At 36.3% G+C, this 26855-nt stretch overlaps 1 protein-coding gene across 1 annotated transcript in view; it reads right to left on the reverse strand.

Annotated features, from left to right (window-relative positions):
- PDZD8 (PDZ domain containing 8) overlaps nucleotides 1-26855 on the reverse strand; it is an 82826-nt gene that overhangs the window by 39249 nt on the left and 16722 nt on the right. The window contains 2 exon segments of the mRNA XM_034663339.1: nucleotides 123-225; nucleotides 17965-18087. Of these exon segments, the coding sequence (XP_034519230.1) occupies nucleotides 123-225; nucleotides 17965-18087 (226 nt within the window).

Here is a 26855-nt window from a genome sequence, read left to right on the forward strand (position 1 = left end):
GACAAATAAGAGCTGTTCACAATGATTTGTACATGACCAAAAATAACTCTATAAATACAGAAACATTATTAAAGGTATGCTTATAGAACACAAACTTTATAAAGATGGAAAATCCACTGTACCGTCTTAATAGAACTCCTTTGTTTTTCTTCCCAAACACCACTGCTTAACTCGAGTGTACAATGAATATTTGCCTCTCTGTCATAGGATCCAAAAATGAGTAACCTGCAGTATAAAGATAAAACAAGGAGACTATTACACCAGTTATACGCAATAAAAGTTTTCTCTGATTATACAAGAAATAATAATAAATTACTCCATTACTATTTATAATTTTGGTAACAGAAAAAAAAAAAATTAAGTCAAACACTTAGTACACCCTCTAGTGGAAAAGTGAAGTAAAGCTAAAATCAGGTGAAATTCCAGGACAAGCTGTTTCTTAGCAGCTAAACCAAACAGAAAGTAGTATGTATTCATGAGGTAAACAAACTGATCAGGCATCTATACATAGTAGCAAAAGCTATAGATCTTCAAATCAGACTGTTGAATTTAAAAAATAAGTTGCAGAGTGATACACATAGGATACCACCTGTATAAAAATTACACACACACAAATTAGTACAATATAGTTGCTTATGAACACACCCACACACTTCTCTATCTAACAGTGTGACTTTAGGCAAATTATTTAACTTCTCAAAACCCATCTCTTTCTCTGAAAAATTCAGGGCAAGAATGATACCACTTAGAGCTGTTGTAAGAACAAAAGAAGACAATGCATACAAGGCATTTAGTACAGCACCTAGCAAATACTAAGTGTTCCCTATGTGTTTGCTATTTCTATTATCTTGAAAACTGTCAAGAAATAACTGCATCACCTAATTTTACTGCTTAATATTCGGATCTAAAAAGGAAATCTCAGGCCCAATCTTGAGCTGATATAAAGCAGTTTTATTATTGAAGGAAAAAAATATTACCCACGTGTCTAGCTTCCATACACCCGTCTTCTAAATCAGAACGTAAGTATACCAACGTATTTCAGGAGTAAGCCTGAGAATAGCTTTAGCGTTCATCAACATTTTGACTGTTACTCTATTACTTTATGTCTACACAAAGATCATGGGGGTAGAAGTGAGATTTTTTAAAAAGGTAGATAAAACATATTAGAGTAATATGAGAAAACTGTGTCCTAAAGGTTGGAGACTGCTAGCAAATCACGTCCATATTTCACAAACTGGCTTCATAAACTAAAAACCTGAGTAAGACCAAAAACACAACCAGCCCTAAATTTAAATAGTTTATTTTTTATTTTTTTAATTATATATATATTTATTTAAGATTTTATTTATTTGACAGAGACATCTAGTGAGAGAAGGAACACAAGCAGGCAGAGTGGGAGAGGAAGAAGCAGGCTCCCAGCAGAGAAACCTGATGTGGGGCTCAATCCCAGAACGCTGGGATCACGCCCTGAGCCGAAGGCAGACTCTTAACGACTGCGCCACCCAGGCGCCCCTAAATTTAAATAGTTTTTAATCTTAAAAGGAAATTTAAACTTTGGGCTTAACAGTCTACTGTCAAAAAATTAAGAAGATTCATAATTATAAAATACTAAGTTGAGAAAAATGAGAATTTTCATTCATCAAAGCTCTGCTGCCACCATCTGTTCAAAAGAGTGAACTACGTACAGGCCTTTACTACCATGCACAGAAGGCTATGCACCAGCTAACGCTCCCAAATTCCCAAAAGATATTAATCTTCAGGATTCAGGAATGACAAAGCACATTTATCAGAATCCTTCCCTGAAGCCATAACACTTTTCTCATATTTTTATAACACCCTTTTTAACGTTTTTTAAAAAGAATACTACAAAACTGAACAATGATTAACTCAAAATGAGTCACAGACCTAAATGTAAGAGAAGAAAACATAAAGTCACATCTTTGTGACCCTGACTTAGGGGATGATTTCTTAAGATAGGACACCAAAAGTACAAGTACCAAAGGGAAAAAAAATAAATGGGACTTAAACAAAATTAAAATTTTTGTACTTCAAAGTACATCACCAAGTAAGTGAAAAGACAATTCACAGAATGGAAGAAAATATTTGCAAGTTAGGTATCCCCTAAGGGTCTAGTATAACTCAATTTAAAATTGGACATTTTTCCACATAAGATATGCAAATAGCCAATAAGCATATGAAAATAGGCTCAACATCATTAGCTGTCAGGGAAATGAAAATCAAAACCACAACGAGATGCCACTTCACATTCACTAAATCGCTAATCAAAAAAGGAGACAAGTCCTGGTGAGGATGCAGAGGAACGGATACGTGTGCTTTGCTGGAGGGAAGTAAAATGGTGCAGCCACTTTGGAAAATAGTTTGGCAGTTCCTTAAAAGGTGAGCATACGATGCAGCACACCCATTCCTGGTATATAACCAAGAGAAGCGAAAGCATACATTCATGGAAAAACTTAACCTGCATGTTCATAGCAGCATCATTTTTAATAGCCCAAACGTGAGAACCCACATGCCCATCATCTGTTGAAGAGGTAAATAAAATGTGGAATATACATACGATGGAATATTATGTGGCAATAACAGGAAATGAATTAATGATATATGCTACAATATGAATGAACCTCAAAAACATACTAAGTGAAAGAAGCCAGTCACAAAAGACCACATACTGTATGAATCCACATTTATATGAAAGGTTTGGAGTAAGCAAATTTATAGAGACAGAAAGTAGATAGTGGTTACTTAGGGCTGGGAGGAGGACTAGGGGGAATAGGGATTTGACTGTTAATGGGTATGGGGTTTCTTTAGGAGGGACAGAAATGTTCTAAAATTAGATTGTGATGATGGTTGCATAACCCCGTGAATATACTAAAGCACAATGAATCGTACACTTCACATGGATGAATTGTATATGGTATGTGAATTATTCCTCAATAAAGATGATTTTAAAAAAAAGAATGATCATGATAATGAACAGTAATGATTATTAGGGTTACACTAAAACCTTTAAACATTTTAACATTTGTTACAAAAAGATATGATAATAAATACATAAATACTTGGTTTATCATTACCATGAATCAATATATTGTGACAAGATTCATATTTCAATAAAACGTAAGCATGGTTTTTATCTGGTATTTGATAACGGAAAACATTAAAAGGGTACCTTGAAACAAAATAAATTCCAAATGAAAATCATTTAAAATACTAAAACACAAATATTTAACATTTAATAGTTATTCTTAACGATGAAATTTTAAAGTACACAAAGCATTAGTTGGCCTGATAAACCGGATCCCAGACACAGAAAACTTTCATTTTGCATTGCTAACAACTGGTCCAACTGTTAAAAGTATTTCCAAAAACACCTCCAGATTGGATGTTAGGGTTCATTTTGCTTCAGATAACTTTATTTCTTTTTTTAATAATGAAGACATTTTGCTTGATTGTCCAGAATTTGGTTTTACCACTGAAATAGATACTGCTTTTATTAATTCTGATTTTAGATCAACTTCTAATTCTATGTCACAGTATCCCACAACATTCACATCTTCTCTTTACGTTTCTTCCATTAAAGCACTTACAAAGAACTGTAGCCTATAGTGAATATTCAAATAGTAGAAAAAGCCAGCAAACATTATTAGTACTGTAACAAAGTAACTTTAGTTTCAGAAAAGTTAACACAACACAGAGCACGTGTCATACTGCCAACTTAAGGATTTACTTTGCTTAGAAAACTTATTTCTTGGGGGGAAAAAAGTATTATTTCCTAGGGTTTATATAGAGTATACTATGTATGTGAATATATTAATATTTATTTTGTTTGCAAGGATGACTACCAATTAGCAGACAGGGCATAAGCTACACCCAAGACGGACTGCTCAGACCATGACCGTTCCCCTCTATAAACTCTGTATCTGGTCCTCAGGACATACTTCCTACGTCAGTGTTTCCCGTGCCTGCTTTTAACGTGTAGTCAGTGGATTCCTTCACCTAGTAATGCCTATGTTGAATGTTAAGCTTTAATTCTCACAGAAGAATTGTAACACTTCCCCCACATTTTCTTGATTTCTTGAGTGGTATCTCCTGAGATTTGGAAAAACATGTAAATTTCTGGAGAAATGCCAGGAAAAATTTCCTACCAGAAACACAAGCACCAGCTAGTTAGGTGAACTTAGGAAGAATTTGCTTTAGTATAGGCAGAATATTTAAAACAAGAATCAATTTTCATCCTACATCCCTAATCACTTACAATTCAATCTTGAGTTAAACAAAGGCTTTCCATTCAGATTATACCAGAAATACATGGTTACAATACCAGAAATACATGGTTACAATAACTGGCTAATATATATTTTGAGTCAAATGAACACTTAATATATGCTGAATAAGCAAGAAATGATAGAAAATTTTTTACTATACTACTTTGAAAGGGGGAAGAGTCCATACTGCTGAACAAAATGACAAAGGAAATTACCTTTAGACCCCTGTCTCCCGAAAGAGATATTATTAGGTCTATGAAAGTTCTTTCCAAGTTCAAAAGGTTAATTTTTTTAAAGGCAAAAATATATTGAAACCTCATGTTAAACATAAACACAAACACCACCTATCAAGAAAGAGACAGAATTTATATGACTCAAGACAAAACCACTGAGAAAAGGAAAGTAATTCCCAATGCGCCCTTCTATAAGAATCTCGGGGCTCCTGGGTGGCTCAGTCGGTTAGGTGTTGGCCGTCGGCTCAGGTCATGATCCCAGAGTCCTGGGATCGAGCCCCACATTGGGCTCCCTGCTCAGTGGAGAGCCTGCTTCTCCCTCTCCCTCTGCTGCTCCCCCTATTGTGTGCTCTTCCTCTCTCTGTCAAATAAATAAATAAAACCTTAAAGAAAAAAAAAATCTCATTTTACACCAAAAAGGAAAAATACAAATCCTTTTTTTTTTTTTTAAATGATTTGAAATGAGTCTTATACCTGCAGGGAGTCAAATTTTATCAACTCACAGGTTGTGAAAAGAACCAAACATAGCTAACCTCCTCCTATATGTGCTTAGGGCCTATACTACCCCCTCCTTTCCCGTGAAACCATATTACTCAGAACTCCTCTCCTGTCTATGACAAAGACTTCCAAACCTAATGTCCAGTCCTTGTCGTCTTCCTGCTTTGCTTTTTTTTTTTTTTAAGATTTATTTATTTTGAGAGAGAGAGGATGTGCGAGCGGGAGGAGAGGGAGAAAGAGAGAATCCCAAGCAGACTCCACGCTGAGCATAGAGTCCAACCCAGGGCTCGATTTCTTGTCCCCGAGACCATGACCTGAACTGAAATCAAGAGCTGGAAGCTCAACTGACGGAGCCACCCAGGCACCCTTCTCCTGCTTTGCTTCTAAAACCCCAAGTTTACAGAATACTTGTATAGGGAAAATCTAACCACACCCTGCTATTAAAGATATACAAAATCACATTCATCCCCCTCTGAAAAAAGCACCTCTATTTCTCCCACTAGTCCCGAAAGGCAGTAACTGTCTTGCTCTTTATAACCTCTAAATATCTAGAAAAATAATCAATACTTGATGACCAAATCAAAGTCAATTTTACCATAATTCTATTCAACTCAAACCTTTAACAGTCATTTTCCTCCCCCACCTATACCCATCCACATATTCAGCCACTCAGGAAACACTGTCCTAGTTATCCTATTTGTCCCTTTCTTTCTGTCCCTACTGATCTATATCTTTTAAGTGCTTACCTCTTCACCTTTACCCTGTAACACCTCTTAATTAGGCTCTAGGTCTTTATTCTTTCTCTCTATGCAATCTACCTTATAAATAGCAATCTTCTTAAAACAAGTGTTTCTTAATGTCACCTTCATGGACACCTTTAATAACTTCTCTGTGATTAAAGGACAACTATCTTGGACTTCCTCTGCTAGCAAATTTGGCCCTGATTTTTCACATACATCTATATTTCACTCAGGTCCCTGAAAACACAAATTTTCACTTTTGTCTCATTGGCTCTTTTCCCAATCACCTACATGATTTTATTTTATTTTAATTTTATTTTTGTGTTCAAAATTTTTATTTAAATTCTTTTTTTTTTTTTTAAGATTTTATTTATTTGACAGAGAGAGAGACAGCCAGAAAGAAAGGGAACACCAGCAGGGGGAGTGGGAGAGGAAGAAGCAGGCTCCCAAGCAGAGCAGGGAGCCCGATATGGGGCTCAATCCCAGCACCCTGGGATCACACCCCAAGCCGAAAGCAGACGCTTAATGACTGAGCCACCCAGGCGCCCCTAAAATTTTTATTTAAATTCTAGTTATGCAGAGTGTAATACTGGTTTCAGGAGTAGAATTTAGTGATTCATCACTTACATATAACACCCAGTGCTCATCCTAACAAGTGCCCTTCTTAAAACCCATCACCCGTTTAACCCATCCCCCACCTCCCTTAGTCCATCAACCCTCAGTTGTTCTCTATAGTTACAAGTCTCTTATGGTTTGCTTCCCTCTTTCTCCTCCTTCATATGTTCATCTGTTTTGTTTCTTAAATTCTACGAGTGAAATCATACCATATTTGTCTTTCTCTGACTTACTTTGCTTAGCATAATATACTCTAGCTTCATCCATCTCATTGCAAACGGCAAGATTTCAATTCTTTTTGATGGCTGAGTAATACTGCATCGTGTGTGTGTGAATACACCCCCTCATCTTCTTTATCCGTTCATCAGTTGATGGATATTTGGCCTCTCTCCGTAGTTCGGCTATGGTCGTAACATTGCTATAAACATAGGGGTGCAGGTACCCCTTAAAATCTTCATTTTTGTATCCTTTGGGTAAATATCTAGTAGTGCAATTGCTGGGTCACAGGGTTGTTCTATTTTTAACTATTTAATTTAAAAATATTAATTTTGAGGAACCTCCATTCTGTTTTCCAGACTGGCTGCACTAGTTAGCATTCCCAACAACAGTGTAAGAGGGTTCCCCATTCTCTGCATCCTCGCCAACATCTGTTGTTTCCTGTGTTGTTAATTTTAGCCATTCTGACAGGTGTGAGGTGGTAGCTCATTTTGGTTTTGATTTGTATTTCCCTGATGATGAATGATGTTGAGCATCTTTTCATGTTTGTTAGCCATCTAGATGTTTTCTTTGGAAAAAAGTCTATTCATGTCTTCTGCCCATTTCTTAATTGGATTATTTTTATTTCTTGGGTATTGAGTTTGATACGCTCTTTATAGATTTTTGATACTACCCCTTATCAGACAGGTCATTTGCAAATATCTTCTACCATTCCTCCGGCAGCCTTTTAGTTTTGTTGATTGTTTCCTTGGATGTGCAGAAGCTTTTTACCTTGATGAAGTCCCAATAGTTCATTTTTGCTTTTGTTTCCCTTGCCTCCAGAGATATGTCTAGTAAGAAGTTGTTATGGCTGAGGTCAAGAAGGTTGTTGCCTGTGTTCTCCTATAGGATTTTGATGGTTTCCTGTCTCACATTTAGCTCTTTCATCCATTTTGAATTTATTTCTGTGTATGGTATAAGAAAGTGGTCCAGTTTCGTTCTTCTGCATGTTGCTGTCCAGTTTTCCCAACACCATTTGTTGAAGAGACTTTTTTCCACTGGATATCCTTTCCTGCTTTGTTGAAGATTAGCTGACCACATAGTTGTAGGTTTGTTTCTGGGTTTTATATTCTGTTCCACTGATATATGCATCTGTTTTTTGCCAGTACCATACTGTCTTCATTACTACAGCTTTGGAATATAGCTAGCCTGAAGCTCGGAATTGTGATGCCTCCAACTTTGCTTTTCTTTCTCAGGACTGCTTTGGCTATTCAGGGTCTTTTGTAGTTCCAAACAAATTTTAGGATTGTTTGTTCTAGCTCTGTAAAAAATGCTGGTGGTATTTTGATAGGGATTGCATTAAATGTATAGATTGCTTGGGCTAGTGTAGACATTTTAATGTTTGCTCCTCCAATCCATCAGCATGGAACTTTTTCCCATTTTCTGGTGTCTTCTTCAATTTCTTTCGTAAGTGTTTTTATAGTTTTCAGAGTACAGACCTTTTACCTCTTCGGTTAGGTTTATTCCTAGGTATCTCATTGTTTTTGGGGCAATTGTAAATGGGACTGGTTCCTTGATTTCTTTTTCTGCTGCTTCATTATTGGTGTATAGAAATGCAACTCATTTCTATGTATTGATTTTATATCCTATGACTTTGCTGAATTCACATATTAGTTCTAGCATTTTTTTTTTTGTGTGGAATCTTTTGGGTTTTCTACATACAGTATCACTGTCATGTCCAAATATTGAAAGTCTGACTTCTTCCTTGCTGATTTGGATGCCTTTTCTTTTTGTCGTTGTTGTTGTCTGATTGCTGACGCTAAAGACATCTAGTGCTATGTTAAATAATAATGGAATCACCTACACTATCTTATTGGCTTTTTCTAAAATTTACCATCCATCTGTCTACCTGTCTTGGAAGATAGACCTCATACCCATGAGGTTTTCCATAGCAGCTTCAACACCAGAGTAATTTTTCCTTGCACTAAATTTCTATAGTATTTATTCTCTCAGTCTCATTTCAAATCAGACAGCCTTGGTGTAGTTGGCTTGTTTATACATCTGTTTTTGTCTGTTAGCCCCAACTACATTCTAAGTTTCTAGAGCACAGGCACTGGACTTCCCACTTTTCCGTATTCACCACACTATTTACACAAAAGTGATGGCAGTAGTGATAGAAGAACTGGGAGCAGTGGTGGCAGCTAACAATTACCATGGGGCAGTTCTAAGAGCTTCTACGTTTATTATCCCACTCAATTTTTACAATTACTCTATGTGACAGGTACTATTATTACCCTGATTTACAGATTAAAAAATTAAGGCATGGAGAGGTTTGGGTAATTTACCCAAGATCACACAGCTAGTGAATGAAGGTCTGGGCTACATAAATTGAGATGAATGAATTCAAGAAGTTTTCACAGAAAAAGGGGGGAAAGAGGTGGTAATCTTTTGGTTAAAATCATCAATCCTATCTACAAATAAAAAACATTAGAAGTACTGATTGGCAGTTATGGCATAACGGTGTAAAGAAAGGGAAAATTCAAAGCTATAACATTCTTTTGAATTTTATGTTCTGGCCACAGTTCATTTTATAGTTCACTTCACCCTTGTTGAAGGTATCATATATAAGTCAATAGCATACTAACATCACATGTAAAACATTTTGGAATCTGGCATTTTAAAACAGAGCTGTAGTTTTATGTTAGCTAATTACTATTTAATTTTCTTAAATTCGTTTACAATTCAGACATCAGAGGAATTAAAGCAGCTGTTTTGCTATATGTAATAGCAGTGGGTATATGCAATTACAAAAGAAACAATACTCTTTTCCAACACAATAACCTTAGAGAAGAGGAGGTGGGGGAAGAAAAGAGAAACCCAGGACAGATGAATTCCAAATTTGGAATCTTCTGAAAAGTCTGCTTCTAGTTGAAAGCAACCTAATTATAGGGAGGGTTATTTAACTACAGCCTAGAGAAATGTATAGAAACTAATCTTTTTTTTTTTTTTCCCCTAGAGGAGCTTCAGCAGCTAATAAATACAGGTGTAGTCTCAAGATCTCTACAGCAATTCAGTTCATTTGGTGGGGTCATATCAAATTCAGTTACAGACCTTTATAGTTACAGATGTATATAACTTTAAAGACCTGAAGGAATAATATTCAGCAGCAATTCCAAGTAATTCCTCCCATTTTTTAACATCATTCACACAAATTTAAATGTCTCATATTTGAGCTAATTTCCTCTGATCTCTTCTTCCATGAAGGAAAGACTTCAGCCTTCATCTAAATTATACTTTCTTATTGGTACACAAGATCTGTTCCAAGATCCTCCTGAAAAGGTAACATTTAAAAAATAATGTCTTGCCCTCAAATAGGTAAAAAATTCCCCAAATTTGAATATTTCTAACATAAAATGAAAAATTTTAGGACCATATTTTTCCTTGATAAATTTTTTTTTAAAGGATATAAAGATAACAGAATGAGGGATTTTGGAGTCTAACAAACCTAGATTAAAATTCTAGATAGGATGTCTTGGACAAGTAACCTACAGATCTCAATTCATCATCTATAAAATAGATATAATATTATTGATTTTGTAAAGATATTCTGAGAGCTGGAAATAAGGAATGCAAAATGTCTACTGTATATTATATATTGCAGGTAATAAATGCTATTAATAATATAAGTATTTGCAGAATCATGCTCCCAAATATCTTCAAATTAAGCTAGGTATTTTCCCTTTTTAAAAAAGATAAAATATCAAACATTAAAGTAAATACTGATAATATAACAACACCCACTTATCAACTACACAGAGGAAAAAAGATTTAGCCTTATTTGCTTCAGAAAATTTCTTTTAAAAAACAGTTACCACTAGAATAAAAAATAACCAAGTGAGCAGAATCAAACAATACATAACCTAAATGAAGGGTTCACAAACCAATGCAAGGTAGAAATTATTTTGTGGTTGTAACTTCTAAAACAGCTTGTCTTGTAAATGAATTTCAAAATCCATGAGGTTAACAGGCTTCTCTACAGAAGAACTAAACATTTTCCTATATAACATGGACATAGTGCTATTAAAGGATTAATTCCATCAAAATGTCACCTGGAAGCTGCCTCCCCAATATAGGCATATCTCCTTTTACTGTGCTTCACTTTACCATGCTTCAGAGATACTGTGCTTTTTACAAATTGAAGGTCTGCATCAAGTCTAAATTCTAAAAATATTTGATTCACAATACAGGAAGAACAGAAAGAAGGGACAGAGGAGCAAAAAACCAAACCAAACAGATGAGACAAAAAATAAATGGCAAAAGGACAGACCTAAACAGAACTTAATCATTACATTAAATGTAAATGAACTAAACACTCCAATGAAAAGGCAGAGATTGTTAGACTATACACAAAAGAACCGTTTATATTTAAATATAAAACACAAAAAGACTGAAAGTAAAATATTGTAGAAAAAAACACAGAAACCGTACAAACAATAAACATAAGAAAACTATAGCAGCTTTATCAATTTAGACAAAATAAATATCAAGACAAAAAAATATTATGAGACCAAAAAAGGACCCTTCATAATGGTAAAAGGGTCAATATATCAAGAAGAAATATGCAGGGGCGTCTGGGTGGCACAGTGGTTAAGCGTCTGCCTTCGGCTCAGGGCGTGATCCCAGTGTTATGGGATCGAGCCCCACATCAGGCTCCTCCGTTAGCAGCCTGCTTCTTCCTCTCCCACTCCCCCTGCTTGTGTTCCCTCTCTCGCTGACTGTCTCTATCTCTGTCGAATAAATAAATAAAATCTTTAAAAAAAAAAAAAAAGAAGAAGAAATATGCACCTAATAAAACTACAAAAAAGAGATAAATTCCTAGTCATGCTTGAAGATTTAAACACACTTTCATTCAGTAATTGACAGAACTAGATGAAAAAAAATCAGTAAAGATACAGAAGATCTGAATGACTGTACAGGCAGTCCTTACTTTGAGTCACTACATACGAGAACTCTGTCCCTGCTTTGCAGTGTTCTGATATGCAGGGTTTTGGTTAACATAGTTCCAGGCAGAGTAAGGACTGTCTGTATATGTTTTGGTATAGTTTTTGGTTTTGGAAGTATGTTAATGCCCCACATATTAAAATAAAAATCAGTAAGGATGGAAAGGCAGGGTTGGGAGGGAGTGAAACTGAAAGCAAACAGAAAAAAAATAAACCCAGCTATATTTCAAATGAGTAACATAACACACTGAAGGGAGAAAATTAATCTAATTCATGATTATAGTACTTGACCATATACCCTTAATCTTGGGTAGAGTAGGGGAGAACTGCAAATAAATCCTTAATTTCTTTTCCTAAGTATGTTTTCTCTACTTATACAGACAAAGCAATTCTGAAACTATTTGAGATGTATTACGGGATTAAGCAAATGAGTAAATTGTGATGTTACTGGGAGCCAGGGTTCAAGGGACAAATATATGAAAGCAGCAAGAACCAAGGCAAGGAACCACGCTATGAGAATGAACTGGAATTAGAAATACTGGGTCAATTCATGATTTTTAAATTATGTATATGTTGTATGTATTATATACCTGTAAGTGTCTATATGCTAACTGTCCACTAATGGGGCCTATGATTATATATGAGTAGCAATGAATACACCCAATACCCAGATCTTGGTTTTTAGTATTTCCTACTAAAAGGAACCAGGGCTCTTTAGAAAAATAGCTGATTCTAGGACTGTGACAGAGAAGATACAAAATGAACCTAGAACAGCCTGTTATACCACAAAGTGATAAAGACTTAAACAAAAATTTAAAAAAAGACAGGCTTATGTCAGATGCAGCAGCATATAGGAGCCAGTTTGAAGAAGCTCCTAGAGGCCAAATTTGGGACAACTTAGGCACCAAAATAATTAAGGATAGTAAGGGAAAAAATCGGAACCCATGCATCCATGCTGATAATAGATAATGGGGGAATAAGGGAAAACTCCTGGTAATAAAGTAGAATGTCAACTGCTGTGGTTTTCTGTCTTAACATTTGAAAAATTTTTAATTGATGTTATTTTTGGAACCCAGTAAAACAAAACACTTCAGAAGCTACTGACAAAATACAGACTTTAGAACAGTGTGACTCAGTGAAGAACTGACCTTAATCAGAATCTCCTATCTATAATTAGGACAGGCTACCCTAAATATACTGCTTTAGAGTACAGAACTCTCACACAACAAAATTTCATAGGCTTTGCCTTCCCCAACTACAATCTTAGTTTATTTAAAACGTAACTGGTTGATAAAATAAGCCAAAGAAAAGAAAATGTATCTATTACATCAATGTCTTTTAACATAAAGACATATATGACAAATTTCATCTGGAATTTGGTGCCAGAATTTCTTTTCCCCTGAAAAATATGTAGAATATACCAGAAAATAAGAACTAAGTAATCCATCAAGTTTCCTTTGCTGCCAGAAAATTGGTCTTTTCTTCTCTATATGGTTATTTTTGATATAGTTTATCTTCTATTTAACTGCACATGGGCATATATTTTCTCTGCAAAATACTTCAAATCCTTTAGGATGGAAATAATTTATGAGATAAACTATAAATCTAAAGATAATCTTAACAATATGATTGCAACACGAATGTGAAATTTAATCTTCTAATAGCAGTGCTATGAATACAGCAACTGAGTTCATCTATGGTTAAAAAAATCAGCTTTAGTCAATGAAAAAAATTTCAGAATGACTGTTTTTAAAAAATTTGACAAATACAAAGTGTTAGAACCAATTCTTACAAGCAAAGTTGTGTTTCTGCCCCCAAGTTTTTAATTGGGAAATTCAAAACTATATTTCAGATACTCAGAAAATAACTTCCCTTTACACTGTGACACCCTTCTAAAGTAATAAAATTCAAATTCCAGGGGGCACCTGGCTGGCTCAGTCAGTTACGTGTCTGCCTTCGGCTCGGGTCATGATCTCAGGGTCCTGGGATGGAGCCCCACATCCGGCTCCCTACTCCACGGGGAGTCTGCTTCTCCCTCTCCCTCTGCCGACTCGTGCTCTCTCTCAAATAAACAAAATCTTTAAAAAAAAAAATTCCAGCTCTCACAACCAAATATGCAAAGAAATATACTTTTGTTTAAAGATTTGTTTTTTTCTTGATAAATACTATGATTATATTAAGGCATAATAATAGACACTACTGGTACACCTGGGTGGCTCAGTCGGTTGAGCATCTGACTCTTGATTTTGACTCAGGTCATGACCTCAGGGTTGGGGGACAGAGCTCTGCACTGGGCTCCTCACTCAGCAGAGTCTGCTTGTCCCTCTCCCTGTTTCTATCCCCCAACCCCTGGCACTTGTGCAATCTTTCTCAAATTAGTAAATAAAAATCTTAAAAAAAAAAATTGAGGCTACATCTATTGAAGGCCTGCTATGCAGCAGGCACTGTGGGTTATGTACCTATCTCTGATCACAATTCCCAGCAAGGCAGCAAGCATCCTAGCCCATTCTACAGATGTGCAACTTGTCTAAGGATATACAGCAATAAAAGCACATGGCTAGGATACGCACACAGCACTTTCTAACTCAAATGCCAGTATTATTTCCACTTTATGTTGCCTTCAAAGCATAAAGTTTCCAGTTGTACAACTAAAATATTTCCAAAGCATAAAGTTTTTTTTTCCCCCCTACGGATACTTCTGATTTGTTTCCTCATTGGTAAAATGCATTTTAAAGCCTTACAACAGGTAAGTTTGATAAAAAATCTTCATGCAGACTCTGTAAGTCTGAAACTACATCAAAATAAAGTTAAAAAAAAAAAAGTCCTTGCAACGCAGGCTTTACTTTAAATTAAAAAGTTTAAGAAAGCAAAAGAAATCCTCATAGAGAACTACGGTTGTCTGGGCATAATGAGTTTGATGTTCTATTTTATGGACTTGGGAAAAAATTACTACAGTTCCATTATTTTTACCAGATTCAACGTCAAGTTCTACAAGCCTAAGAAGTAAGCATTTATAAGAATGTTAACCTAAAACTATTAACAATAGTAAATGATACATATGACATTATAACAACCTGGACATGTAGGTAGGTCTCTTTCAAGCAAGAGAAATGTGAATATTCATGTCTAATTGCTAAAAACCCAGGAAACTTTAACTCATGACAGCATGCTAATTCAAAACAACTTATCCACCTACAAATGGTCCACAGAAATGTTTTAATTTTAAATGCTTATGTTCCTGGGGCGCCTTGGTGGCTCAGTGGGTTGAGCGTCAGGGTCATGATCTCATGGGTCATGGGATCAAACCCCAGGATTGAGCTCCGAGCTCAGCTGGAAGTCCACTTAAGATCCTCTCCCTCTGTCCCTTCCCCATGCACATGCTCTCCCTCTCTCTAAAATAAATAAATAAATCTTTAAAAAAATATTTATGTTCTTTTAAAAATTTGATCATTCAATAATTTTATTCTATTTGCCTCAAACCTTTTCATATCACTAAATGAAGTAGTCATGGTAAAAATATTTCAAGAGTCTTAACCTTTAAGTTTCCAAAACTGAAATGATAAGGATTTTTTTTTGCCCTCCCTCCAAAAAAATGGCGCTTATTTTTTCTTCCACTTTCTTTACAGTGTCACTTTCTTTCTGCTTTAGAGTTTACAATATATCACACAAGATAAGTTTACATTCAGGAGTAGGAAAAATTATTAAAATATGCTTAGATTACAATATTATGTCCTCTTTAGTTTAAATCCTACAGACTTGGAATTTATCTGACCTGAGAGTTCTACTTCTTATACTAAGAAAAAAGTTTAGAAGAAAAACAATGTAAGTAAGATTTTAATGAGGAGAATATGAAAAGAATGTTTAGAATTCAATTCGAAGACAAAAAGTCAGGGATGAGTAGAAAACAGTAATTTATTCTTTCCTTCATAAACAATTTTAAGTAATCCTTAAACTGTGTGAAAATAACACAGCACCACAATACTAGGTAACTTTACATGGTTGGGTTTATATAGATAGTGACTGGAAAACGCTTTAGATAGTGTGCTTCCTCCCAAGATTAAACTATCACCTGGGGGAACGTGATGGCAATATAACCGGAGTTTACAGGAGGAACTTAAGAACAGACCATTTTCCCTGCTTTCCCCTTCAACTTCTAGAAATGTGAGAGACTTAAGAACTACTGTCCATGCTTTCTGTATCAAATTCCTAGAAATACTGGTCCTTAATTTTTAATTTTTTGACTAGTGATACAGTAACAAAAATCAAACAATATAAAAGTCTATAGTGAAAAGTCTGCCTCTCACCTTCATCAACCATCATCAACACAGTTCCCTCTCCTATACCCCATAAGAATTTTTACTGGTTTCTTATGTGTTCTTTCAGAGATTCATTATATAGTTCTTTATTAAAACAAAGTAGGATACAAACATTCACAAACTGTAATGCTTTTCTTTCTATCATCCAACATGACCTAAATAATGCCTAACTACACTTGTTCAGTGCCTTCATGAAGTCTTTGATTCAAGGCTGACAGCAAAGCTTTAAGCAAGCAGTATCTCAGATAAAAAAAACAAAAGAATGGTGAGCAAAGGTGACACCAATAAATAGGAACAACCAACAGACGTATAATCAATCTATAATTCCACCAGCAACATTAAGGCGAAAGAACTAGTTTTTAAAAATTCCTAGCACACTTTCAAATGAATAAATAAAATCTTAACAACAACAACAGCAACAACAACAACAAAACAGAGGATGCCTGGGTGGCTCAGATGGTTAAGTGTCTGCCTTCAGCTCAGGTCATGATCTCCAGGTCCTGGGATGGAGCCCCATGGCAGGCTCCCAGCTCAGCGAGGAGTCTGCTTCTCCCTCTCCCTCTGCCTCTCCCTGTGCTTGTGCTCTCTGTCTCTGTCTCTCTCTCAAATGAATAAATAATATCTTTAAAAAATAAAAATAAATAAAAATTCCTAGAACACTATCTCTTTATTATACATCATCTACATCATAGTAAACAAATGTATGCTGAATAAATGAATAATAAATCTCCTTTGAGGCTATCTTTGCAGGTTTGGGCAAGGGTAGATGAGTAGGTAGATAGGGTAAAGAAATTTTGTCCAAAATTGCCCTTCTAATGTTTAAAAGTTGCTATGACTATTTTGGAAAGATAATCCAATGGTATGATTGTGAATCTACAAGAAATGTGAATCTACAAGAAAATTCACTGAAAGAAAAAAAAACATCTGTTCAAAATTTCCTTAGACACACAGGTCACTTGAAAAATGTCCTTCCTAATGTTAATATGACAAGCCCAAATTATAAATAGATATTTAATAGTCATGCTTACATACCATATTAACTTAGCCAATTCAAATTTAAACTTGTGTAGAGTTGTGTTTTTATTGTATATGCCATTTTACTGTACAGTACAGTCCCTTTTACAAAATCTACAGCATATTCAGTCTTTGATAAAAGAATTCCTTTTTAGTCTTTGACATAACGATGTACAACACTGAATCACTCCAAGACAAAACAAAAAAAAAAATTTAGCACATTATTAGTATACTTAAAATTAACCTATTAGCAAGGACACAAATATATTAGGTACAAAATATAAGTGTGTACTCAGGCACTTGTTTTTATTATGGGCTGGAAATAAAAATAGAAGTGACAAGTACCAAATAAGCGGTACAAACAAGTGTCACAGAAATGTAGCATAAGGACAGTATACTTATACTGAAATGATTAGGAGACACATTAAAGAGGCAGCTGTTGATGTGGGTCAAGGAAGTTTGGTTTCAAGAAGCAGAAAATGGGGTAGGGCCTTCAGCCTGGAAAACAGTGGGGAGTCAACACAAGAAGCTTAGTATGGTAAAATATCTAAGGCAGGGAATAGTGAACTATGGTCCATGGGCCAGATCTAGCTCCCTGCTTGTTTTTGTGCAGCCTATAAACTACCAAAGGTTTTTTCATTTTTAAATGATTGAAAAAAATTATAAGAATATTTCATGACACACAAAAATTATGAAATTTATATGTAGAGTTTTATGGGTACACAGCCATACCACGTATCATCCAGGGTATTTCCAATTATCACATACAAGTCTCAAAAATGTTATACCCTAAATAGCTCTCCCGTAGTTAGTAAATTAGAGATATGCCAACAGAGCATCAAGCATCTAAAAAGTCTGAGAATTACTGAATGATCCTATCAGAATACTTTCTAAAATACAGTTTATATTTTTTCCAAGCTGGAAAGGACTAGTTTATGAAATTTATGATTAAAGATTTACAGATCATACGTAATAAATTAACACAAAGGGGGAACAAACACAAATATGCTTAAATATATTTTCACTGCACTTTCTTTCTCATTGTAGCAATAATTAAACAAAGAACATACCTGCTACATTCTAACAATGTAACTTTAAGGCGGCCTTCAGTAAGTGCCCATTGTTGTATATGGATATGCTCTTCATCTTCCTCAAATCCTTGTGAAGTTTGGAATGGAAAAAACGGCTTAAACCTGAGAAAAGTAAAGATAAGTCTAAATTTTTGGACAATAAACACCACAGTTTAAAGAGTAATAACAAAACCTACCTGTAGGAAAGCAACATAAAACAAAAACCTAATACTGCATGAGCCCTAAAAACCCAAAGCTTATCATACTCCTCTACAACTAGCAGCAGATGGTTTCTTCTCTGCGGCACCCAGACTTCCTGGGTCTTTTTTGCCATGCCCTCATTGACAAGGCAGGACACTCAGAAGAAAAAAGACAATCTAAAAACCACTATTAGACCCTGAAACTTGAGGGTGGGGCGGGGGCAGGACAGCAACTCTTTGTGGACCACATGGGAAGAGTGTTTCTACAGTACAAGATCAAAATTCAGAATGCACTGTTCCTGGAAACAATAGGATTCATAGTAATTAGTACGTGATAATGATTAATAATAACAACAATTAATGTTAGCAAAGGTATTCATCAGAACTGTCTACTATTTGCCAGGCAGTGTGTTAAGAGCTTTCCAAGCTTTCTCTTATGTAATGCTCACAACCCTGAGAGGGTGATAGAGCTTCCCTATCCAGATGAGAATAGTGACCCTCGTAAGTTAAAGGATTTGTTCAATGTTACATGGTGGCTGGCAAAACCAGAATTCAAGCTAGTCTGACTACATCAAAGCCCAAACACTTCAGTTACCTATGAATAATTCAGGCCTGTATGTGCTTATCCTTTAATAATCTGGTTTTCATGAAGAAGCCTGTGCTGAGTTATGAACTGTAGGCTTTAAAACCTTTAATTTGAAACACAATCCATACTCCTTCATTAAAGCAAAGGACAAGGAAAATGAAGAGAAAATTGGGCTCAGGGGCCTATAGTTTTCAATTCACCTTACACACTGTCACCAGACACAGCAGCTTCAATGGCTTCTCACCAACCACACACAAAAACAGACTGTCAAAAGTTCTTGGTTTCACATCTAAGGTCCACCATAATTAATCTTTCCAATGGCATTGTTCCTTATCAGAAACCTTCCTATCTAGAAAGTGTAGTCACTTCATGTACGCTGAAGATACCATGCACGTTCCTGCTTTCCAGGCCTTTTGAACTAACTGAATGTTTTCCCTACGTCTCAAAGCCTAGCCAAATCCTAAATGCTTTCCGTAATCGGCTTTAGGTCCTGATCACAGCAGAGCACACGCACTGCTTTCACTTTATTTTGCAGTCACTTAAATTGCTGTGCATTTATGCCTTGAAATCTCAAATGCAGCCAGTTCTCACACTGTTTGTACCCCTCATGCAAACCATCAGGACTCAAGTATGTGTTGAGCTGATTTATAAAAATTCAACACTAAAAATTAAATAAACATTTAGAATATATGAATAGCCCACTGCAGTTTATACTGAAAGATATTGATAGAGGGGGAGAAATACTGTTTTACGGTTTCCCAATGAACAGGATCAAAGGAAAAACTTTTTAGGGAAAGATAAGTAGGTATACAAACAATGTTCAGTGCTTTTCTCCTGCTTCTGAATTACAGGGAAGGCAGAAAGTCCTCCTCAGTGCCTTAATCTGCATTTGAAGTCATTTGATTCAAAAGGGCACCAAATTTTTGAAAGGAAAAAAAATTAGGAACTAAATCTATTATGTTAATACATTATTGTAGTTGAGTACTTTCAACACACAAGTCTTCCAGCTCCTGTAGAACACATCACTGTCACTCCATAAAACATTACAAAGATCACTATACTACACACAAGCATCTCTGACTGTAACAATTCAGCTAAATCACAGGTGCTCGATCAATCAACTTTTGTCATATATAAACTTAAAATTCAATAAAAACATTCCCCACAGGTGTGTGACTTCAGTGTTCTACGGAATAAAATCTAACTTGGTTTATTAATGCTGCTAGCAGCGTTTGCTAAAAGTGTTTATGCACAAAAGTTACACTAAAATCACAAACTGAACTCCATTTAAAAATAACACACTAAACAGTGGGATAAAACTATTTGTTCACCAAGCTAATAAATAAAATCCACACATTCACATTCTCTCAGGCCACTTGGTTTTCAAAATTTTTAAGTCCAAAGCTTTAAGTATCCCAAAACCCATAAAGAAATCTAAACAATAAAGCAGTTAACCCCTTCCTTTTACCTTCCCATCCTACCACGTTATCCTTCTTTAGAATTCATGAACCTTTTCTTCTGTTAACCTATCAACTTAAAAATGTCAGTTTTCTCATTCGAGTTCCCTGAACAAGCTACCTGTATTTCCTCCTGCAGAAGCCTTAAAAAGCCAACCCAGAAAGATCAACTTCTGAAATGACAGCATGAAGAGCTCCATCGACCCCCTCTGCAATAAAACTGGTGGGAATTATTAAAATAAAAACAAAGCCAGAAAGAAAACATGTAAAGCCTATGAAATGTCCCTAAGGGTAAAGAGCAAATGAAGGAACTTCTATTCAAGAAAATCTACAAAAATTTGGTAAGAAAGGTGTGAGTCTGTGGTGCCTAAACCAAAACCACTCCCTCGAACAAGCTCAGCAAGGAAGAGATTCCACACTCGACTGCTGAAGCCAAGAATACAAGCGGTCTCACCTCCAGCTCCCAGTCATAGGGAGTCACAGTACTGAGACTTCCTGAGAGGAGCAGGACAGCAGTGTTTCTCATCCAGCCTTCTGCTACCTAGTACTGAGGCTAAATTCCAGGCAGGCATAGTCAAGAGATGGGCGCTCCCTTCCTTGACCCTGCCCCCATCTGTGGAATGGAGATTTCACATTGGGCACAGTGCCCTGGTCATCTTTGCTCTGGCTCAGGACACAATGGTTATATGCCAAGAGAGGCAAGCCTGAAGTACCCCAGGCTGCAGCCACCCTCTCCCCCACCTTGCACCCAGCTTCTAGAGTGGGGGTGTCACTCACAGAGAAGTCTGCCATTGTTCCATGCCCAGCTCCAGAGCCCTGGCTCAAAATTTTTGCTAAGGCGGTTGGAAAGGGAAAGGCATGCCATAAAAAAAACTCCTGATCTCCTCCCAAAGGAACTAACTTCATTTACCATAGAATATGAAGAAGCTCATTAAGAACAACGGAGGTTGTGATGTCAGGCAACTGGAAGGAGATTCTTGGATTTAATGAAGATACAGCCTATAATAAAGGCTGCCTAGTTTACAGGAAATAAGACAGCTGGGTGATCTCTCCTGGGGTCAGAACAAATATCAAACACAGACCTCAGAAATTATTCCTTCAAAGCCACAATTTGACTGGATTAGATGGTAGAACAATACATGCCCCAGGGTACTGGTGAAAACAATAAGCACAATGGGGGTAGAGGGTAGACTTCCTAAAACAACCCAGGCAATCACTAAAAAACAAATAAACCCTGGGAAGGGCAACCAGTGCTCAAAGTTGTTACAATATTATCTAAAATATATGATTTCCAACAAAAATTGTGAAGCATGCAAAGAATCAGGAAAGCAGAATTCTTTCTAACCCATAAAACAGAAAGCAGGCAACACAAACTGCCAGCGAGAATGACCAGGTGTTGGATTTAACAGCAAAGGACTTCAAAATAGCCATTACAAATATGTTCACAAAAAATGTTAATAGCACGATTAAAGAGGTAAAGGGAGGTATTATGCCAATGTCACATCAAATAGAGAATATCAATAAAATATAGGAATTATGTATATTAAAAAAAAAGTAGGAATTCCAGAACTGAAAACAAGCAACTGAAATACATTCACCAAAAGGGCTCTCAACCATAAATACGAACTGGCAGAAGAAAAGGAGTGAAATTGAAGATAGAGCAACAGAGGTTATGTGAGCCAAAGAACAAAGAGAAAAAATAAAGAAAAATGAACAAAGCCTTAGAGAAATGTGGGAGATCATTAAGTACACCAACACACACATAATGGGAGTGCCAAAGGGAGGGAAAGAGAGGAGAGGGGGAGAGAGAGGGGACAGGAAAAAATAGTGAAAGAAGTAATAGAGGCAGGCAGTAAACCCTAAAGCCACAATCATATGATTCCATTCATATGAAAATCCAGAATAGAGAAATCTACAGAGACATAAAGTACATTAGCACTTAGGGTTGGGGTGCCAGGAGGGTTAGGAGGAGGACAGCTGAAGGGTAGGGGGTTTTCTTTTTCGAGGTGATAAAACAGCTCTAAGAGGGACTGTGGTGATGGTTGTACGTATCTGTGAATATACTAAAAATCATTAAATTGTAAGTTTTAAATAGGTGAATTTTATGGAATATGAATTATACCTGAATAAAACTGTTTAAATAGTCCCAACCCAGTTATCCAGAATTTCTCTTATTGTTGCTTTGATATGTAAATGCTTGCTTAGAATTATCCGATTAAATAAGAAACAAAAGCATAAATGACAGCTCTGTTAAAATAACTTATAGCCCCTTTCAAGGCTTATGAAAAACAAAGATTTATTAAACAGTTACCATAACAGCTACTGACTCAAAGCCTCATTTGCTCACTTAATCCTTACCATCACCCCAAAACTGGGCATTAGCAGGTCTAAGTAGGTCTTAGAGGTCTCACAAATACTATACACTGAAGCCAAAACTGAAACTTATATTAGTCCGCAAACTTATATTAGGGCTGCTGAAACAGAATATCACAACACGTGTGGCTTAAAAAACAGAAATTTATTTTCTCATAGTTCTGGAGGCTGGAAGTCAAGATTAAGGTACCAAGAGGTTTGGTTTCTGGTGAGGCCTCTCTCCTTGACTTGCAGACAGGCACCTTCTTCCTGTGTCCTCTCATGGCTTTTTCTCTCTGCACATACACTCCTGATGTTTCTTCCTCTTCTTATAAGGACACTGGTCCTACTGGATTAAAACTCCATCCTTATGGCCTCACTTAACCTTAATTACCTCATGAAAGGCCCCACCTCAAACACCATTACGCTGAGGGTTAGGGCTTCAACATATAAATCTGGGGGAACACAATTCAGTCCACAACAGAACTCAAATGTAACTCCAGAGCCTGGTCTATATTCCCTGAGGTTGATTTGATTGCCACCCAGTTTTCTGCAGGAATAATGCACTAAACCTGGACTGAAGGGACCCAGCAAAGACACTCATCGTTTCACGTATATTATTGTTCTTGATCCATAAAGTAACATGGTGAAACACAGGTGCAAATCATTTCTCATTTCACACAGAAAAGGAAACAAGTTCAGAAGAAAACAAACAGACTGCTGGAGACTGCATCCTTTATTAAAAAGTTACATGAAGGCGCGCCTCCGTGGCGCAGTCGTTAAGCGTCTGCCTTCGGCTCAGGGTGTGATCCCGGCATTACGGCATCGAGCCCCGCATCAGGCTCCTCCGCTAGAAGCCTGCTTCTTCCTCTCTCACTCCCCCTGCTTGTGTTCCCTCTCTCGCTGACTGTCTCTCTCTGTCAAATAAATAAATAAAATCTTTAAAAAAAAAAAGCTACATGAAAATAAATGCCAGCAAAATGAGGGCATAAAGCAAGAAAGAAGAAAGTGATCCAGAAAACAGTGGATCCAAGTCCAGAAAACCATGATATACTATACCCAAAAGACAGGTAAGTGACAAGCCAAGAGAAGCCTGGTATGGAACAGGTGAAGAAGGCTCCAAGGAGATCTCTAGGAAATAAGGGGAACTGACAAGATAGGCAGAAGGAATGAGAAGGGAGAGGTTAATTTTTCATTTAAATCTTGAAAATTTGGTAAAGGCAATTAGGTAAAAAAGAATTCAAATTTGATTATAGGGATATACTGCTTTGAATGGCACAAAGATTTTGAAATTGGAATATAGTGAAGGAAACTTAAATCTGGGTATTAGGTAGCTCTACAATAAGGAAAAATCATACAGACATAGTAACAATGTAAACACACAGACCAAAGAAGACAACTCTGAACAGAACATAAATGTTATTGATTATATATAAATAAGCATGTAGTTCAATTTATGAATTGAAAACAATGATCATAACTAGATTAGGAGGGGCACCTGAGTGGCTCAGTCAGTTAAGCGTCTGCCTTCAGCTCACGTCATAATCCCAGGGTCCTGGGATTGAGCCCCGCATCGCACTCCCCGCTCGATGAGGAGGCTGTTTCTCCTTCTCCCTCTCACTGCAGCTCCCCCTACTTGTGCTATGTCAAACAAATAAATAAAATCTTTAAAAAAACAAAAAAACTAGATTAGAAGGCAGAGGGAAGGTAAGAGAGGGCAACACCTAACTAAATCCTTACCTACCTCAGAAAGAAGTTAATCAATAGACAATTTCTGAAATTGTTAAATCAAGAACCTCAATATAACATTGTTGAGCAATACAGAGGTAATACCATAATCAATTAGCAAAGTTAACTTTACCAAGTATTTACTATATACAAAGTATTACATTTATTAATTTTTAAACAATTCTATGAGATGAGCACCATAATTCCCCCATTTTGTAGATGAGGAAACAGAGACCCAGTAGTTAAACAGCTTGCTCAAGGTTATACAGCTAGTAAGCAGTGTAGCCAAAATAAGAATCTAAGCAGTCAGGCTCCCAAATCTGTGTTCTTAATCAGTACCTCTTAAAAGCTGTTAAAAACGGAAAGTTACAAATGGTTGCTTCTGAAAAGTCTGACTTAGGTGAGGAAAGCAGAGGATTTTGGGAAGTGACTGCTTTCATTTAAGTCCTTCTGTTATATTTCATTTTTTATTTGATTTTTAAATTATGTACATTAACTAAAATGAAAAGACAATACCAAATGCTGGAGAAGATGTGAAACTGCTAGTGTAGACTATTAGAACTACTTTGAAAACTCTGTGGCAATATTTACTAAACCTGAAGAGATACATAACCTGTGACCCAGCAAACCTACTCCTAGATATATCCAACAGAAATGCCCACAAATGTATAAGAATATTCTTAACAGTGCTATCCAACAGTTCATCAACAACAGAAGGGATAAACTGAGGTACAATCACACAGTGGAAAACTCCACAGCAAACACAAGGAACTATATCCATACACAATGACATGGATTAATTTCACAAAGGTACTGCTGAGCTACATGAAGAATCTAGAAAAACAATGAGTGCATACAGTATGGCTCAATTTATATAAAGTTCAAAAACAGATAAAATAATAAAAACCAACCCCAAAGCAATGGCGATAGAAGCCAAGATAGTAGCTACTCTTAGGCAGAGCAGGGAGGGTAGTGACTGGGTGGCATACGAAGGACTTCTTGACCACTGGTAATATTCTATTTGCTTGCTCTGAACGCTCTTCTGTTCACTTTGTAAAAATGCACTGAACTGAATTTTATAATTAGTGCACATTTTAAGGGGTGAGTTGTATTTCTGTAAAAGTTTAAAAGAAATACCATGTTTAATTTAAAAATGTACATTACTTTGGTAACATTTTAAAAATATACAGTATTTAAATTTTACACCTACAAGAGAAGCCAAGCCTTCTTCTCATATGTGGATCTGAATCTTTTTTAATGTCTAAAATAGGTTTTTTCTGTAAGATGTTTCTTCAAGAATGCTCTATAAGCACCCTGAGTGCCAGCTGGTGACATCTCCATCACATGGCAGCAGTAAAACTGTTTGCAAACACTGTGATCTTTAGAGAAAGAAGTTTACTACAAACCCAATATAAAAATAGTCTGAGGTCTAAATCTACTCGACTTCAGCATGGGCTCGTGTGTCTTTGCCAAAGTAATAAATCTGCTCAAGTTTTCAGCTCAATAAAAGGGAAACCTTACTAACAATTAGAGCAAGTAAAAAAAAAAAAAAAAAAAAAGGCACAGCTGTTTCACTGCACTGCATACCTTTATCTCCAGAAATACTCAGGCAGAAGTTGGATGAGACTTTGTCAAGGAGGGAGGGTGTCTTGAAAACAACACAGAAGTTAGAATCATACAATCCCAACTCCTAGGGATTTGTTTCAAAATGATCAGGGGAGGGGAGTGAGGGGAGACAGAGATGGTCAAAAGTGGCCATAAATTAACGACTGTCTGCTATGGATCATGGGGGTTTACTGAACTCTTAACTTCTGAGTAAGTTTGAAATTTTCCATAATGAAGAATTAAAAGAGGTTTTCCTGCATACTAAAACTTCAGTTCTCTCTTTCTATCTCCTTTCTCTTCTATACTTTCTTTAGCAACATCACTTGCTCTCACTGTTTCCACAAGTTATATATATTGATGCCTAAAAGTAAATTAGACACCTTTTCTTCAAACTTGCTCCTCTTCTATTTTCTTACTGGCACTGTGGATTTCATAGACACTTGGGAACCTGCAGTTATATTTTACTCTTTCCCTTCTCACAGCTAATCAGTTCCACCTCCGTTCCCCTCTACTGCACTGCTAAGATGTCTCTTCCACTATTGCTTTTTGTTGCCCACTGGCCTGGCTCAGAATTTCCCTGGTTACTTAGAAAGTTGCGATTTCTGGAATTAGGTTTCCTCTTCTTAAAATAGAGTATTTTTAAAATCCAAAACAAAAGCCTGCTGTTTCTTTAAATAAAAAGCTACCTCATAGGACTATTACAAAGACTTAGGGAGCTCATACATGTGAAACACCTAGCGGAGTTCCTGGCATGTAATGGACACATAAATTCCGGTTTTCTTCAAAGTCTTATCAAACTGGCTTCTCCTTTGCCTCACTAAATCCCTATAACCATATAATGTCCTGATTCAGTTCCTTTGCTATTTCTCCCACCAACACTATACTTCTATCCCATCTCCCTGTGTCTAAAGATAAACTATCCTTTAACTGGTCAGCCCAAATGTCATCTCATCCCTTTCCACA

This window comes from Ailuropoda melanoleuca, chromosome 6 (genome assembly GCF_002007445.2).
Source record: "Ailuropoda melanoleuca isolate Jingjing chromosome 6, ASM200744v2, whole genome shotgun sequence".
Taxonomy (NCBI): domain Eukaryota; kingdom Metazoa; phylum Chordata; class Mammalia; order Carnivora; family Ursidae; genus Ailuropoda; species Ailuropoda melanoleuca.